This window comes from Cervus canadensis, chromosome X, assembly GCF_019320065.1.
Source record: "Cervus canadensis isolate Bull #8, Minnesota chromosome X, ASM1932006v1, whole genome shotgun sequence".
Lineage (NCBI taxonomy): Eukaryota > Metazoa > Chordata > Mammalia > Artiodactyla > Cervidae > Cervus > Cervus canadensis.
In genome coordinates this window covers 36,494,734-36,513,810 of record NC_057419.1, presented here as the reverse complement: position 1 = coordinate 36,513,810, position 19,077 = coordinate 36,494,734, and the positions used below count along the sequence as shown (strand labels likewise).

At 38.5% G+C, this 19,077-nt stretch overlaps 1 protein-coding gene across 5 annotated transcripts in view; it reads right to left on the bottom strand.

Annotated features, from left to right (window-relative positions):
• Nucleotides 1-12,244, bottom strand: part of PHKA1 (phosphorylase kinase regulatory subunit alpha 1) — a 164,199-nt gene extending 151,955 nt beyond the window's left edge. For all 5 annotated transcript variants that reach the window (XM_043458195.1, XM_043458196.1, XM_043458197.1 and 2 more), the window contains exons 1-4: nucleotides 11,833-12,244; nucleotides 10,862-11,020; nucleotides 3,963-4,010; nucleotides 1,680-1,848 (exon numbers count right to left, since the gene is read on the bottom strand). In XM_043458195.1, coding sequence (XP_043314130.1) covers nucleotides 1,680-1,848; nucleotides 3,963-4,010; nucleotides 10,862-11,020; nucleotides 11,833-11,910 — 454 coding nt within the window. In that variant the 5' untranslated portion in view covers nucleotides 11,911-12,244. The remainder of the gene's footprint in view (nucleotides 1-1,679; nucleotides 1,849-3,962; nucleotides 4,011-10,861; nucleotides 11,021-11,832) is intronic.
• Between the last annotated feature and the right edge of the window lie 6,833 nt (nucleotides 12,245-19,077).

Sequence of the window (19,077 nt, the reverse complement as noted above, 5' to 3'; positions counted from 1 at the left end):
GGCTTGTGAATTTCTACTTATTTCAACTTATTCCTCAAAGACTTGCTTGATCAAATATCTACCTTATTCCAAGTACTTATCAAAGTCAGCTAATGGTGTTGAAAATCAAACATTAAGTCAGGAATCAACAAACTTTTGTTGAATGAATGGTCTCTTATAAACCTCTTTAGTATATTTCTGCTTCCCTTTGGGGCTCAAAATGAAAAACCACAAGGGATATTCAGACACTGCTTTGTAGAAAAACACTCCAGAGTTGGTATTAGAAGAATATTAGAAATGGAATTATAGTTACCATTCTACTTAAGTTAAATAAAATCTACCTAAGTGAAAAGTGAAACTGTTAGTCACTCAGTTGTGTCCAGCTCTTTGCAACACCATGGACTGTAGCCCACCAGGCTCCTCTGTCCACGGGATTCTTCAGGCAAGAATACTGGAGTGGGTAGCTATTACCTTCTCCAAGGGATCTTCCTGACCCAGGCATCGAAACTGGGTTGCCTGCATTGCTGGCAGATTCTTTACCATCTGAGCCACTAAAACCTACCTAAAAGATACATTTACTCAGGGAGGAATTTCCCCTCCAAAAGAAAGGAGTACGCGAGTAGACATAATTTTAAGAAAAGGTTATTCAATCTCCGGGATGTGTGTTGTTCTAGAGGGGAGGAAAAAAAAAAAGGAAGCTTTATCACCAAGTATTTATTTCTGCAAGAAAAGAGAAAAGTATTCTGGGGTAATTCTCACCCTGAATGCCCTTAGTACGAAGGAGCTCTGTAAGCAGATAACAAGATAAAGAAACTGAAATGTCAAAGATGTGGTATCGTGAGAAGTACATGCATTTACTCAGGAAGATCTGGTAAAGTCCTACTTAATTTATAAACTGAATGTAATCAGATTCTTAGTCCTCCCTAATTTAAGAGAAATAAAAGGAAATTATGTTGGTTGTTATAATTTCCTTTTCTAGTAAAACATCCAAAATGATTAAAAAAGCCATCTGAACAGGGTGTGTTATTCAATAATAGAAAACATTGAATTCTGATTCCAAAAGGAAAGTGAAGTCGCTCAGTCGTGTCTGACTCTTTGTAATCCTATGGACTGTAGTCTACCAGGCTTCTCTGTCCATGGAATTTTCCAGGCAAGAGTACTAGAGTGGGTTGCCATTTCCTTCTCCAAGGGATCTTCCTGACCCAGGGATTGAATCCAGGTCTTCTGCATTGCAGGCAGACGCTTTACCCTCTGAGCCACCAGGGAAGCCCCTGATTCCAAAGTTAATTTTCTTAATATAAATTAGATGCCTATAGACAGATGCCTTGTATATAATACATTCATAAAGAATAGTACAAAGTAAGTGATGTTAATACTAACAAGTAATAAACCTTAGTCCTTCTTTCCCATTTTATAGTATCTGAGGATTAATAAAAGATAAAAATACCTATCTAAAGAAAATCCCAGATTTCCTGGTTCTCAATTAAAAATATATATTAATGAGTAGTCCATACTTGTGCTAACTACACTTTAGAGAGTTTCTCTGTATAAAATTTGCAAAATATTATATTTCCAATGTGTATCTTTGAGCAGTGTAAACATCTATGTTGTTTTCTGGACAACACCATTAGAGAAACCACATGTGCCAGGGCAAGTGCTCCACACTACAGTGATTTCTGTATTTCTGTCCTTGTACTGACCTGAGGCAGTCATTTGTGCTAAGAAGAGCAGGTACACAGAGGTAGCATCCAACTGCAGGTGTCCCCACTGATCATCACCCACTACAGTGGCACAGGTTTTGGTGTTGTACTTGGCATGGAGGCTATCCTTGGTACTCTGACTATACTTGAAGGATTCTACTTTATCCACCTGAAGAAAACAGAAACAGTAAAAAGAAGGGTATGCAGGAAAATCAACCCATATGCCATACATCAATAGTACTCTGACATATATCACTCCATTCGGCCTTCAGGCAACTGTGAATATTTAAAATGCATTGTTACCCCTTTCCCCCTGCTGTCATTGTTTTTCAATTTAAACAATTTAATTAGAAAATAATATCCATCGAACTCAGCTATTTCCTATTCATCACCTCTCTTTCACTCTTCAGATGGTTGTTTTGCTGTTTTGTAGATAAAAACTGAGATGCAGAGAGATTGAGTGAGAACAGCTTAATAAGAGATAACTGAGTTGTAAAAAAGATACATTTGTTCCTGAAACAGAGGTAGACATTTTGAGGGAAAGTAGAACCAAGAAGATATATTTTGAAGGAGTAGGGACTCTGTGGGAGAGGGCGAGGGTGGGATGATATGGGAGAATGGCATTGAAACATGTAAATTATCATAGTGAAACGAATCGCCTGTCCAGGTTCGAGGCATGAGACAGGGTGCTCGGGGCTGGTGCACTGGGATGACCCAGAGGGATGGGATGGGGAGGGAGGAGGGAGGGGGGTTCAGAATGGGTAACAAATGTACACCCATGGAGGATTCAAGTCAGTGTATGACAAAACCAATACAATGTTGTAAAGTAAAATAAAAAAATTAATTAATTTTTAAAAAAGGAGTAATAAAAGGAGCTGGGGAGAGACTCATGGAATGACAAAGAAAAGACATGAAAGAAAGCTGGAACCAAGGTCAGAAAAGAAACATTGTGCAAGGGACAAATGAAAGACTTATTTCCTGAAATTTCAATTTGATTATGTGTGCATCTGATATATGATAGTAACTATCATATCTTTAAATATAGTCCAAGAAATTAGTGACTTTAAACCTATTTGGTAAGGTGGAAAATACAAATATCTAAAATACAGAAAAATTAAAAAGTAGCAAAGAATGAAAAAAATCATGGGCGTGAAACAATCCAGGAGAGAGATCACTGATCAAGTTCAGAAGTCTGGACTTGATTTTTTTTTTACTTTAGACTTTTTGTGTGTCTCAGGATGGTCATTTTATTAATCTGGGCCTCAATTTCTCCTTCTAATAAAATGTATTCTTAGGCTCAAGAAAATCAGTTCAGAGTCAATGAGTATAACATGTATAAAGAACTCCTAGGATAAAAGTAAAATACTTTCTTTTAGTAAGACACTTTTGAATGGGAAAAATATCATAAGCAAACCCAAAAGATAAACCAGACACTGCTAAAAATATCTGCAGTGCATGTGACAAAGGATTAATATCCATCATGGAGAGGAACTCCTCAAATAGGCAAGACAGAGACAGCCCAAAAGAGAAAGAGGTCAAGGACCTAAAAGGCAATATAAGAAGACGAAATACAAATTTTCAACCCACACATGAAAGGATGTTCAACTTGACTCAAGATTAGGAAAATGCAAATTAATTCTAGAAGATATAAATTCTTGGCCCCTCTACTCCAATTCTAAAATCTAAAACATTTCCAAAAGGTTTTTCCCCCTAAGTTTTGTACCAAAATTCATTTGGTGGCAACACCTGATTCAAACTAACATGGGGCTATTTGGAGTTTTTATTTATTCCACTTACTGTGAAAAATGCATGTTTTCCTATAGAGAGACTAATGTTTCTGATTATAGAGTGATATCTGGATTTTCTGAGGGCATAACATAATATATGGTATATATACTGTACTACCTTTTAAAATCTGAAAAATTCTGAAATGTAAAATTTATTTGGTCCCAAGGGTTTCAGAGGAGAACTTAAAGACCTGCATCACTTTTTACTCAATATACATAATTGCATGTACAGTAATGATGAAATATATAAAAGAAATCATTTGTAGAGGAGGGGGGAAAGACTGGAAGGTAATACTTCAGTGGTAACTGGATGGTGAGATCATGGGTGACATTTCCCTCCTCAATTATAGTTTCCTAAAATTAGTATGTACTATTTGTGAAATTAAAACAAAAATAAACCATATATACATACATATATGATGCATATATATATATATATATATATATATAATTACCATGTGCTTTTATTGGAGAGGGTGCATTAACAATGCCATACCTGTCTGATCATGCAGTGCAGCAGTCCCCTCATCAGCTTCACTACACTCTGCAGAAATAAATGGAAACAAGCTGTTATAAACATCCCTAGATGCAGGAACACTTACTCAGCAACTGCAGTTGGTACATGACCTTTTGAGAACAAGTAACCTTATCCTGGGTTCCTATTTACATGGCATTTACTTTATAGGTACACAGAAGAGCAGATTACAGCTAAAAGTGGAACTAAAACCTGCAGTTGGTGACTCCTTCAAGTTAAAAAAAAATACAAGCTCCAACAGGTTTGTGTAAAACTAAGTCAACTATCCTATTAGAGGACATTCCACCTGGAAAAAAATGGGCAAGTTAGCTCAAAAATCATAACACTATGAGGATATTTAAAATATATCCTATGTCCTAGAAAAGCCAACATTATCACTTTTATTTTTTTTCTAAACTAGCCAAGACTTATCTTCAAGAGTCCATAGAAATATTATCTGGACATTTCCCTTAAAGAATAAATGAACTTCAGAATAACTGTAAACGAGAATTGTTAGTGCAACTCAACTCTCTTGCCTTGAAAAAAAAGCCCAAACTTAAGTCTCAGGTCATCACTATTTCTCTTACTAGGGCTTGACAATTTCTAAAGTAGTTAGTGTTCTAATCATAACACTCCAAAATTCTGATTACCAATTATATACTATGTTAATTGGTATAATATAGTAATAATTGTCTTTATTTATAATATAGTAATAATATATGATATTAGTTATACTATACTAGTTAGTATAATAAATATAGTAATAATATAATAAGTATATTTAATTATAGTATAGTAACAATATACTTGTTATACTACATGATACTAGAAGGGTCCATCAACACTGGCATGGATAGGCAGTATGTTTTGGAAGAATACAGCATCAGAGAGCTTCTCCATTTCTCTAAGTGTTCTGTTCCACAGTCCAGAAGAAATATAAGCAGGTTACTCCAAGGAATGTTGTCTCGGAGGTGGCTTCAGGACACCTCTGAAAACTAACCTAATACTTAGGAGCTGCACTATTCTGCTATTCCTTCAAAATATTCAAATGGGACTACAAGCTGTAGGCATGAAAAAGATAAGAACCTATTAAATTATGTTTCAATTCTTTCTTAAATCTTTTACTGAGGGTAAAATAAAGTGTTTCCTTGGGAGAGTTCCTTTCCGTAAGTAATTTCTGTCTACCAATGGTTCAAGGAAAGACATAAAGAGAATGATAGAGAGAACAAATAGGCAGTGTGTGATCTTGTCACCCTTTAAAGCATGAAGCATTTATTATAAAGTAGTGAAACAATGCAACCTCTATGAGAAAATCTCTATCATTACTTTGATCCTAATGGAAGAGATTATCCTTTATTATACTGTTTTAGACAGTATTAAACATAGCCTGCTTACTCTGTGGGGTGACTTTGATTCTGAATTCTCTTCTACAGGTCACTACATACTCACAGATTTTTTATCCTATTCTTTCAACTCTCCTTACTATCCAATCCTGCTACTACCATCAATATTTTCTTTAATTTAAATAAGTCTGGGGAATTACAGATGCAGTGGAGGAGTCCTGATTGCCATCCACTTTCGTCCTCCTGGAATGGCCATTGTCAGCCATTTTTGTCCTCAAGTTCCAAATCCCAAGTCAGGATAAAATTAATAAGAAGCGTGGAATGGTTAAGAATGAAGGGAAGTATCTATGTTTTGTATTCCCCTAAACTGCCCATTTCCTGATTCAGGTGCGCTAGTTGGCATTAATTATACATGTTTATACATACACAGGGCTTCTAACCAGACCAAATGACATCTTCTATCTTTTTTTGAGGATATGGATCTATGTGCTTGTGAACTGACTGATATAAATTCAATCAGATAAGCATGAGCCTCTATCAGGCTTTGTAAAACATAAAGAAAAGGGAGACAGGACAGATATGTGTCTAAAAAATACGGAACTACAAAAAGAAAAACCGTAAACTACAAATATAGTCTATGTAACAATTCTGGCTTATCCTCAGAAATCCAACTCCTCTATGAATCCTTTCTTGCCTTGTTCAAGGGAAATTAGACTTTCCAGCCTGTGTGTTCCCACAGAACTTTGTACTTATCTCCTATATACAGTACCTACATTATCTGTCCTAATGTAACTATGTTTATACATCTCCCCGCCTCCAATTAGGTTATGAACTTCTTAAGAAAAAGAGGCAGACAGATTCAGAAATAAACTTTTTTTTTTAGAAATAAACTTTTAAATTAATGGGTTAAGCAGACTGTATTTTTAAAAATACATATTTCATGTCTGCAAGTAACTCTCAAATGGCTCACCAAAAAAAACCGCTGTGCACCTGTATGTTCACATGTTTATAGAGGGGATGCAAGTATGACAAAATGTTAAAAACTAGTGAATCTTAGATTAAGAGTACATACAAATATATTTATTTTACAATTTCTAATATTTTCTGTAAATTTACAAGTTAAAAAATAAAAAAAGTTGAGATTTAAATATAAACATTTTGTTCTGTTTAATTTTTATATCTATTGCAGGGCTTGGCACATAACAATTACACAAGGCTTGCTAAATGAAAAACTGAACATGTTGAATGGCATTGACCATAAGTGATTTAGAAGTTCCAAGAAAACAGTCCTGAGAAAGAAGTGATCACTGTAAAATTGAGAAGTCTATGAATACAGGAACCATAGAAAAAGTAGGATTGACATCAGACTTCATAGGTGAAGAAACAGCTCATAAAACAATTTGGAGATGGAAATGTCTATGGCTTCCCTGGAGGAGGGAGGAAAAATTCAAAAGGACTGAATTTGAAGTCATAAGACCCAGATAGTATTCGCGGTACCACCAAATGCCAACTTCATCTCCCTATGTCAGTCCCTTCCCCTGTAAATTAGGGAAAATGATACTTAACTCACAGGATGTTATGGGAATAAATTACTAGTAATTATGGGAAAGCATGGCTTCCTTGGTGGCTCAGACGGTGAAGAATCTGCCCACAATGCAGGAAAACTGGATTCAGTCCCTAGGTTGAAAAGAGCTCCTGGAGAAGGGAATGGCTACCAACTCCAGTATTCATGCCTGGAAAATTCCATGGACAGAGGAGCCTGGCAGACTAAAGTCCATGGGATTGCAAAGAGTCAGACACGACTGAGCGACTCACACACACACACACATAGTACAATGAAAAGTCTTTACATATATGTCAGACATTTTCAGCAAGGGACTGGTAGAGAGGTAATGAAGATACCAACCTGGCCGGAACTGGGGGTAGAATGCAGGGGACCAGCATGATATAATATTGAGAAAGCAGTCTAGGACCAAACCCTAAAGAGTCTTGACTATCAATCCAAAACATTTGGATTTTACTTGTAGGGAAATGAGAGCTACAGAAAGATTGCTGAGAATGAAAATAGACAATTTATGTGTTGTTTTCACAAAAGTGTTAAGTGATCAGGGTTTAAACTAATGCTGAGGCAGCAGGGAATAGAAAGGAGGGGATGGAGTCAAGAAAAATGTAAGAATTAACAGACTTTGGTCTTCATGTATCAAAAGGCAAGAGAGAAAAGTCAAAAATCACCTTAAGGGAAGCACTTTTCAAACACTATAGAACACTATGCTGTGCTTAGTCGGCTCAGTCATGTCCAACTCTTTGCAACCCCATGGACTGTAGCCTGCCAGGCTCCTCTGTCCATGGCGATTCTCCAGGCAAGAATACTGGAGTGGGTTGCCATGTCCTCCTCCAGGGGATCTTCCCGACCCAGGGATGGAACCCAGGTCTCCCACACTGCAGGTGGATTCTTTACTGTCTGAGCCACCAGGGAAGCCCAAGAATACTGGACTGGGTAGCCTATCCCTTCTCTAGGGGAACTTCCCAACCCAGGAATCAAACCAGCACTAGTCCAGGAAATTCTGGAAAGACAGTAAAATACATCCCTGTCTTAGATTCAAAATGCATATCAGTATATTAAAAGCTCGGAGAAATTATAGAGTAAAGAAACCTGCTGTTTAACATAGTTCCAAACTTAGTTGATCTAGTGTTCCGTGGAACACACTATGGAAATGTTCGAAGTAAGGTTTTCCAGATGACTGGTTGAATGAGGACACCAATAAGAAAAAAGGGACATTCGGTGAGTTTCTGTTGTTTAGTAGCCTATTTTGTTTGTTTTTAGTAGGGAAGCTGAGGTATCAGACCTGATTTTGAGAAGCCACGATATATTCAGGTGCAACTGACCAGAAGACAAATGAAAATCTGGGATTGAAACTGAAGTGAGGTTAAAGTTAAAGATGAAGCTTTGGAAGTCATTCTCATAAAGGCAACAGTTAAAGCCATGAGAAAAAATGAGAGACTACACAAAGAGAATAAAACTGAGGAAGAAGTTTTTCAGTTGGGGGCAGTCAAAGAGCTAACTCTATTTGTGTGCCTATTTATTTTTATGGGTGTGAATTTATATCTGTGTGACTAAGAGAAACAGCATTTGTAAAAACATATATGTACATACTTCTCTTCTCAGTCTAGGATAGAATAGTCACCTAAGTTCTTGTCCCCCTTTCATCCAGAATTTCCTTAGTTCTTTGACATTATTTCTCAGAGAGAAACCTAGATAAGAGTTAGAAGGGCAGAAATGATTAACAATCAGTGGTTTGGGAAAATCCACACAGTAATGGAAAGTTGACAGTAGATGGGAATTTAATCTATGAATTTACTGTATTTGATTTCACTTATGCTCATTTATTAGCCATAGATCAGTGATTATCCCTGGCTGCACTTTAGAATTAACAAGGCAGATTTTTCTCTAATAGCGATTCCCCTGGGGCTAAACTTACAGAGCTTTATCTAAGTTGTTCTAGGGTGAGGTCCAGTAAAGGTATTTCTTAAAAGCTTCTCAAGTCATTCCAATCCACAGCCAGAATCAAACCAGCACTAGTCCAGTGTACCATTCATGTGTAGTTGGGGAAAATCTAGTTCATGGCCTGCTTTTGTAAATAGAACTTTTTGGAACATAATCAGGCTTATTCATTTATGTATTGTCTCTGGTTGCTTTTGCATAGTAGTGGAAGAGCTGAGTAATTAGGTTGAGACTACACATGACTCACAATGCCAAAAATATTTACTATCTGGCCTTTACAGAGATGGTTTTCTGATCCCCAGTCTAAATTAACTAAGTCAGGATTGAGGAAAAAAATTAATGAGACTTAATAATACAATCTGTTTTAATTCATAATAAAACTTTGTAGAACCTCTAGAATTCTCAGAGAAACGTTTCTTTTTAAAAGATGTTTCCTATTGCTATAATGTTTTTTAGTTATTCCAAGATTATCATTGTGGTGGTATAGAAAATATTTTTGTGCTGTGTGAAAAATTGCTTAACAGAACATTAAAATTTTAGAATGAACAACTTCTTGTCCTCGTCCTCTGTTAAATATTTTCTTCCTGAGACACATGAGGAAAAACGTCAGCTTTGCAGAATGACTGGTAAGACACAGATTTCTTCCAACAGTATTGAAAAAGAAATCTGTCAAATCATATTGGGTATAAAATCTTAGTTATTGTTTTACTAATATAAATTTCTAGCAAAACGTAACAAAATATTGAGATCGAAATAGCAAAACAGAGTCAGACATAGGATGGGGGAGGGCAGTAGCATTACAGATTCTTTTTAACACTCTATATTTTCCAAATTCTCATAATGGTTATGTATGTTTTCTGTAAGTCACAGAAATGTTGATCTGTACTTCCTGGGTTAGAGAAAAAACTCCAAGAGCTTTTTTCAGTGGACTGAAGTACCTCTCAATTATGACTTAACGGAATAAGAGGTACTTGCTATTGTAGAGGACAACACAATGACTCTTTCCTACTGCCGAGGACTATAACCCCACAATACGTTAGTGTCCTTAAAAACAACCAAATCTCAATATTCTGATTTACAGATGAAGACCAGAGTTCAGACTGCCTAACTTTAGGGAGACCTCTTGAGAAAATGGCCGATAGGGAGAGAATCTTTTCCCCTAATGGAAAAGAATTCACATACACCTTACAACTGACAGCAGAATATCTTAACATTAAGAATCCCATGTAGTCCAGAATATTACTTTCTTGGTCATTCAAGAGGACACAGCATCCTGTCTCTAAATATTAATAGTTCTATAGAGGATTTTTTTTAACTGAGTGGAAGGCCTTAAAAGTTGGCTTAAAAGCATCTGCTGAATCTGACCTTATTTTACCCCAAAAGGTTGGGGTGGATATGGGGGTGAGGACACACAACAGACTCGGAAACAGTAGCTTAAGGTATAAAAATCAACAAAGTCTTTACTTGTGTCTAGTTGGGAAAGTCTGCTAATTTATATCAGTTACCCTCATATGGTGGTGGTGGTGGTGGCTAAGTTGTGTCCAACTCTTTCGACCCTATGAACTGTAGCCTGCCAGGCTCCTCTGTCCATGGGATTCTCTAAGCAAGAATATTGGAGCGGGTTGCCATTTCCTTCTCCATACCCTCATATAAATACCACCTACCTTTTTCAGAAAGGAAGTAAAATAGTAGATACCTGCCTCCAAACATTCCTCTCAATGAGAATAAATATGCTGGAGACTACAAAATACATTTATTTGGAAAGAGGATTACAAAATTTAGCAAAGATCTGAGGATAGGATTTGCCACTGTAACAGAACAGACTGCCCTCTCTCCCTGAATCAGCAAGTTTCAAGTTTCCACTGCAAAAAAAAAAAATATTCAGTACAATACAGGAAAGCTTTATGGAGTGCAATTTCAGCAAGGTGAAGGAGGGAGAAAAGCAAAACACTCTCTAAGTTCCTGTGGACTACAATTACTTCTGTCTCTGCCACTCCTGCCCCCCAGTTCCAGAGTTTTGTATTTTTATTAAGTACCTGTTCCAGTTCATAGGCTTTTGCCTTATCCTCATCTCGGTCTGCATTCTTCCGGTAGGCCAGGCCCAAACCCCACACAGCCAAGATGCTGTACACATTATCCCGGACCCAGGCATCTTTCTGGTCATAGCTGGCTGGAAGTAAGCCAGTCACTGGGTTCTGTAAGGGTGAGAAAAAGGGGACAGGCAGGTAACCATAGGGTGTTAATATGAGGAAACAGAGTGTATCAAATGGGTACTGGGGGACTTTGGTTTTTCTTCTATGTCCCCACTCCTGAGTTTATAATCTCTTCTGACCAAGTGCAAGCAAATGCTATCTTGAATAAGGGGAAAGAGCTGGCTGAAGCCTTACTAGTCTGAAATGTGGGAATTCTTTAAAGAAAGGAGATGTTTTAACTTTCCAGTTAGAAAGAATGAACTATCAATGAAAAATCAGCATTAAAAGAGTAGAAAAACTGCTCCCTTCGATAGCTCAGCTGGTAGAGCAGAGGACTGTAAAAGAGTAGAAAAACTATAATGAAGTACATACGGTACCTCAGATCTTCACAACAGTCTAAAGATGGCTAAAAGTTCCTCTACTTCTTTTTTTCTTTGGCGGAGGGGAAGGAGAGGGCTCCCAGGCCTGGGGCCTGGTCGGAGTCGGTGTCCATAAACAAGCTTCAAAGCATCATACAACTCTGACCCCTGGAACCTAGCTGTGATATGGGGGACGCGGGGGCACGGGGAGGGGAGCTTAGAAGCTCTAACTCTGGACTCCTGGCTAATGGTGCCTGATTCGGGTTCTGTTCTGGTCCCAACACCTCTTTGCTTCAAGGTCCTTTACGGCCTCCCCAGCTAGAGGGAAGGAGAACCTGCAAAACACACACACACACACACACACACACACACACGCACACGGGTTCACCCAGGGTCTCCATTCAGGTTATCACACTGCACATCCTCGGTGATCACAGGCGACACCCATTCCCTTACCTGATGGCACAGGATGGTCTGGTGCACCAGCCTAGCATAGCCGTCTAGCCGGACCCCGGAGTTACTCCGACTCCTCATCGCGCTGGGTTTCCAATCCCCTCAGACGACTGGCCAGAGTGCCACAGGGGCCCACGATCTTCCAAGAAAGGAGGTGTCAACGCAGCTCCGCCCTCAATGTGGGAAGCCCGAGTGCCAGGCCACTGCGGCCTCCCGGGGGCCACCACTCCTCCGCGCCCGCGCGTGCCTCCCGCACTGTAGCACCCAGCCAAAGTGCCTCTGGCGCCGCTCGCCGCCTCCCTTAAGCTGGTCTGGCCTCCGCGGGTAGCTCTTGCATCCTCCGCTCCACTCAGCGAGACTGAAGACCGCAGCGGCCCAGAGCTGCAGGTCACCGGCCGCGGCTCCGCCTCCACCTTTCGCGAGACGCAAGCGGGAGGCGGGGCTGGCGCCGCAGGGTCCCAGCAGCTGCGCGCGGCGGCCGGACTCGCCCCGCCCCCCGGCGACCCTGTCCGCCCCGCAGCGGAGAATGTGTCATCGTAGGCAATGTGCTATCAGGAGTTTATTTTCGAAACACCTCAGATGACTATTTCAGTTGTCCACACTTGCTGCGCATACAGGATGTCAGGGAGGCTGTTTTTCTGCCCGCCTAGCTTTCGAAACCGACGGTAACTTCAAACCTGAAAGAACGATCGTCTGCGTTCAAGGTCTAAAGAATTGGAATTTCCGGGTCTTTATTATATTTTATCCTTTTGACTCAAAGCTCAGATTAATCTCCTTACTCCGATCCAAACCAAAAAAGAAACAACTCTCTAAGGTTTATTCCTCAGAAAGCGGCGAATCGGCGCGCTGGGGAAGGAGAGGGCAGCAGTGTGCTTTGAGGAAGCGAGTGGCCCAGGCGGGAATTGGCCTGAGAGCAGCTGGAGGAGATTGTATAACGGCTTTGGAAGGCTCCCTCGTGCGAACGTAGGTCACAAGGCTGAGGCAACAAAGACTCAGCTGAAAATAAAGGCAGAAAAGGAAGCTAGAAAAGAGACCTGTAGGTAATGCAGATCACTGGCCGCAGGGTAATCGGTCCGCACACCGCTTGGGGTCCCGGCCCCAGGACTTTTGCTCCCTTTGTTTACTGACCAACCTTCACATCTTGATCTCTGACCCAGACCCTGCAAGTCTTTAAAGTCAAGGCTTTTTCACCCTTGATAGTATACTTGTTTCAATGCTGTTCTCGTCACCAGCCCAGGTTGGATTCATGAGACAAGTGCTCAGGGCTGGTGCACTGGGAAGACCCAGAGGGATGGGATGGAGAGGGAGGTGGGAGGGGGGATCGGGATGAGGAACACATGTGAATCCATGGCTGATTCGTGTCAATGTATGGCAAAAACCACTACAATATTGTAAAGTAATTAGCCTCCAACTAATAAAAATAAATGGAAAAAAAATAAAGTTAAGAGAATTAGACCGATTGACCTTTCAGGTCCAACTCTGAAAATCTGTGATTCTAACCTTCCCTAGCCATCTCACCTAGGCCACAGTGATTTTGCATTTTCGTTTATCTTTTTTTAATTTAATTTTTATGTTATATTGGAACATAGTCTTTCCTAGTAAGCTCCCTCCGACCTTCACCCAAGCCCAAATTAGCATAAAATCAGGCACCTAGGATGTGACTAGCAAATATTTGGTAATGATGATGAAGAAGGAGGGAGTAAATGCTCAGGAACTCAGGTCTGGAACTTTCAGGTTCAACGCCAGTCAGTGATATAGTTAGTCGCAGTGATAGAATTCTCAAGCGAATAGTTTCCATTGCATTCACAGTCTAATCAAACCCTCCGTGACTGGAAAATAACAGCCACTTCATGGCCCAGGTACACATGGGAAGAAAAAGTCTTTCCAGAGAAAGCTACTTTATTTTGTTAGAAAGAATAGGTAGGTCCTACTGACCTGCTCTGGTCCTAACTCCCTGACATCTTACTCTTGGTGTGTCACTTCAAAAGCCCTTTCTCTACCCTTGTCTCCTTGAAACTACTGCCCTCTGTTTTTCTTCACCTCATCATCCTTTAAAAATACTTTTAAAATAGTAAAGTAATATATGTTCACTAAAGAAAATTTGGAAAGTATAGAAAAGTAGAGCAAATCACTCATAATTCCTTCACACAACCACCTGTTAATATTTAGCTTATTTTTTCTAGCTTTTTACTCTTTCTGCATAGACCACCCTCCCCACCAAGTTTTACAGCAGTATGAATAAATTAGAAAAGCCAAAGGTAGTGTGTAACCAAGAAAGGTAACTGTCTGGTTACCAAGATGCCTTGTTGAATGGCATTTACCTTGGTGCTTTCAACCATTACTTTGGTGCTTTCCAGGATGGGCCTTTCTGTCTGGGAAACTTGATCTCTTCAGTGTCCCTGAACAGGTCAGACTCAGGAGGCTGATCATGCCGATTACCTCATGAGAGACTGATGTGTTAAAATCGGGATCCTAATTGTAAATAGAACAGTGACAGTTCATACCACCACATTCCTTCTCTTTCATAATGTATAAGCCTCACTCCTTACAAGTGCTATTTTGTGTTATACAATAACCCTATGAAGTGAATACTATGATTAACCTGGTTTTAGAGATGGAGAAACTAAGGCACATGAAGATGAATAATTAACAAGTCTGGTGGCTTCACTGACTCTCCCTTTTCTGTGCTTCCATGGTTCACTGACATATTCTTCCAATCAATTTATAGTCAAGTCTTGCTTATATGGAAGCCATGTTTCTTGAAGGTGATTTTTTTCCATTTGATTCACTATACATTAAAAATATTTATTTATATACTTAATTTCATTAGCTCTTAGTGGTACCATGTGGGATCTAGCTCCCTGACCAGGGATCAAACCCAGTCCCTCTGTACTGAGAGTGCAGAGTCTTAGCCACTGGACCATCAGAGAAATCCCTATAGTTTAACTCTTGAAAAACATTTATTTTCAAGTTCCTGGGAATATTTTATTGTTGCTCCCTTATATTACCTGAAAGTTTCAATCATACTAATTCTCCAAAATCCAAAATTTTTTCAACTTCATATTTTATAAATGTTTTCCATTTTATGTTAATTTTCTACATTAATCTTCCCTCTGGTAGATGTTCCAGTTTGCTTAGTTATTCTCTTATTATTAATAATAAACCTTTTGTTATTAAATTTCTTGAAAAAATTAGTTCACACACTGCCTTCTTTCTATTGTTTCCCATTCACTCTCTTTAAATTAAAAAAATATATAAACACACTCTTCATGAAAAAAATTTAAATATTACAGATAAGGTTCCCCATGTCTTTCACCCATAATCACAGTCCTCTTTATCTCCCTTCTCGATGGTAACCACTTTTATAAGTTTGGTTTTTATCATTTCTGATTTTTCCCTATGGATTTACACACACACACACACAGCAATGCATATAAAATATTGTTTTCTGTGTATTCTTTTAATACAGTATAGTATTGTACATACTGTTGTGCAGAATACCTTATTCATCCAAAGTTATGTCATGAAGATCTAGTCATATTATTACATAGAGCTCTACTTCATATACCGAGGGTTATGTAGGCCTTCCTCTGTTGATGAACATTCAGTTTGCTTCCAGGTTAGAGTTCTTGAAAACAATACTTCAGTGGACATACATATATGTCTTCTTGTGAATGCATGCAGGTGTTTTGGAAATAGGCATTTAAAATTTTGATATAACCAAAAAGCCATTTAAATGATCTGCATCCACCAGTAGTATATGAAAGCCTCCATTTCCCCCATCCTTACCAATATATGATATTATTAAACTTTAATTTTGGGCAATCAGATAGATGTAAAATGGTATCTTACCTTAGGTCCAATTTATCTGAATAGCAATGTCACTGAACATCTTTTTATGCTTACTTAATTTGTGTGATATTATGTTTATTTATTTTATTTCATCTGGATAATAACTATTCATATACTTGGCCATTTCTCTATTTGTGCTGTTTTGTAAAAAATTGCATATTCTGTATTTTAACTTAAAAAAAGAAGTCCAAAAGAGATAAGGCACATGTATTCCCATAAGTGGTATTCTGTTAACATTATTTATGGTATCTTTTATTCATATAGCTTTTAGTTTTAATGAAGTTAAATTTATGAGTCTTCATTTTTGTCTTATTTTAGAAAGCCTGTATATAAAGGTTGAATGTTGGCCCAACAAAAGATATGTTTACCCAGAACTTGTGAATGAGACTTTATTTGGATAAAGGGCCTTTGCAGATGTATTTAAGGATCTGGAGATGAGGTCATGCTCAATTTTCCTATTGAGCGTTAAATCCAGTGACCTTCTAAGAAAAGAAGACATATAGGGAGGAGAAGGCCTTGTGAAGACAGAGGCAGAGATGGAAGTGATGCATTTACAAACCAAGGATTACCAAGGATTTCTAGTGACCACAAGACGCCAGGAGGGAAGCATGGACCAGTTTCTCTTTCAGAGCTTCCAGAATAAACCAACCTTGTTGAAATCTTGATACTGGACTTCTGACTTCCAAACAAGGAGAATAAATTGCTGTTGTTTTAAACCACCCATTTGTGGTAATTTGTTATGACAGAACTAAAAAACTGATAAAACTTTCTTGCCCTCGAGATCATCAACACATTATTGTTTTTTGTAATACCTAATTGTATTGTAATTTTTGTAATTATTTTGCTTTTGATCCATAGCTCTCTTAATTCCTCTATAATTTATTTTTACAAATGGGTTCAGATTGAAATTTTATGTTTTCCTAAATGTTAGTGCCAAGTGCACTAATACTACTTAATGAGTATTCCTTTCTCATTGAGTTGAAAGGCTATGTCAAGTACCCATGAGTCTGTTTCTGGATCACTAGTCTGTTTCATTAATCTATTTCTCTATTCCTTCACCAGTGTTGAACTGCCTTGGCTATCCCTGAGCTTTAGTCTTACATAAGAACTTTAGATTAATCTGGTCAGGTTCTAAGGAAAATCCTGACTTATTGAGATTGCACTGAATTTATGATTCATTTGGGGGAAAATGAATATATTGAGAATATTTAGCTTTCATGTCTACAAACAATGTATATTTATTCAAACCTTTTCTTTCAGTAAACTTTATAGTTTTCTCCATGAAAGACTTGTACTTTTTTGTAACCTTATTTTTTGGGTAGTTTATAGTTTTTGTTGCTATTAAGATTTTTGCCTATTATATTTTAAAAGTTATTATCATATATAGGAAAATGATTTTGTATGTTTACCTTAAATCTACTTTCTATCTTAGCTTACTCTGTGTACTGGTTTAAAGGTGATGTTTATGGATTTTCTAAATATACAGTCATATATTTTGCAAATAGTAACAGTTGTGAGTTTATCTTTCAAATCTTTATAACTCTTATGGTGGAGATTGTTGTTGTTGTTAAGTCACTCAGTCATGTCTTACTCTTTGCAACCCCATGGACTGCAGCATGTCAGGCTTCCCTGTCCTTCATCAACTCCCAGAGTTTGCTCAAATTCATGTCCATTGAGTCAGTGATGCCATCCAACCATCTCATCCTCTGTCATTCCCCTCTCCTCCTGCCTTCAATCTTCCCCGGCATCAGGGTCTTTTCCAATGAGTCCATTCTTCCCATCAGGTGGCCTAAATATTGGAGCTTCAGTGTCAGTCCTTCCAGTGAATATTCAGGGTTGATTTCCTTGAGGACTGACTGGTTTGATCTCCTTGCAATCCAAGGGGCTCTCAAGAGTCTTCTCCAGCACCACAGTTCAAAGGCATCAGTTCTTCAGCACTCAGCCTTTTTTATTCTCCAGTTCTCACATTGGTACATGACTACTGGAAAAACCAGAGCTTTGACTATATGGACCTTTGTAGGCAAAGTAATGTCTCTGTTTTCAATGTGCTGTCTAGATTTGTCATTTCTTTTCTTCCAAGAAGCAAGCATCTTTTAATTTCATGGCTACAGTCACCATCTGCAGCGACTTTAGAGCCCAAGAAAATTAAGTCTGTCACTGTTTCCATTGTTTCCCCATCTATTTGCCATAAAGTGATGGGACTGGATGCCATGATGTTAGTTTATTGAATATTGAGTTTTAAGCCAGCTATTTCACTCTCCTCTTTCACCTTCATCAAGAGGCTCTTTAATTCCTCTTCACTTTCTGCCATAAGGGTGGTGTCATCTGCATATATGAGGTTATTCATATTTCTCCCGGCAATCTTGATTCCAGCTTGTGCTTCATCCAGTCCGACATTTTGCATGATGTACTCTGCATAGAAGTTAAATAAGCAGGGTGACAATATCCAACCTTAATGTACTCCTTTCCCAATTTTGAACCAGTCCATTTTTCCATGTCCTGTTCTACCTGTTGCTTCTTGACCTGCATACAGATTTTTCAGGAGGCAGGTAAGGTGGTCTGGTATTCCCATCTCTTTCAGAATTTTCCACAATTTGTGATCCACACAGTCAAAGGCTTTAGCATAGTCTATGAAGCAGATTTATTTTTTTAATTCTCTAGCTTTTACTATGATCCAACAGATGTTGGCAATTTGGTCTCTGGTTCCTCTGTCTTTACTAAATCCAGTTTGTACATCTGGAAGTTCTCAGTTCTTATACTGTTGAAGCCTAGCTTGAAGGATTTTGAGCATTAATTTGCTAGCATGTGAAATGAGTGCAGTTGTGCGGTAGTTTGAACATTCTTTGGCATTGCCTTTTTTTGGGATTGGAATGAAAACTGACCTTTTCCAGGTCTGTGGCCACCACTGAGTTTTCCAAACTTGCTGGCATATTGAGTGCAGCACTTTCACAACATCATCTTTTAGGATTTGAAATAGCTCAGCTGAAATTCCATCACCTCCACTAGCTTTGTTCATAGTGATGCTTCCTAAGACCCACTTGACTTCACATTCCAGGATGTCTGGCTGTAGGTGAGTGATCACACCAATGCGGTTATCCAGGTCATTAAGATATTTTTTGTATAATTCTGTATTCTTGCCACCTCTTTTAATCTCCTCTGCTTCTGTTAGGTCCATACCATTTCTGTCATTTATTGAGCCCATCTTTGCATGATATGTTCCCTTGATATCTCTAATTTTCTTGAAGAGATCTCTAGTCTTTCCCATTCTATTGTTTTCCTCTATTTCTTTGCATTTTTCACCCCAAAAGGCTTTCTTATCTCTCCTTGCTCTTCTCTGGAATGCTGCATTCAGATGGGTATATCTTTCCTTTTCTTCTTTGCCTTTTGCTTCTATTC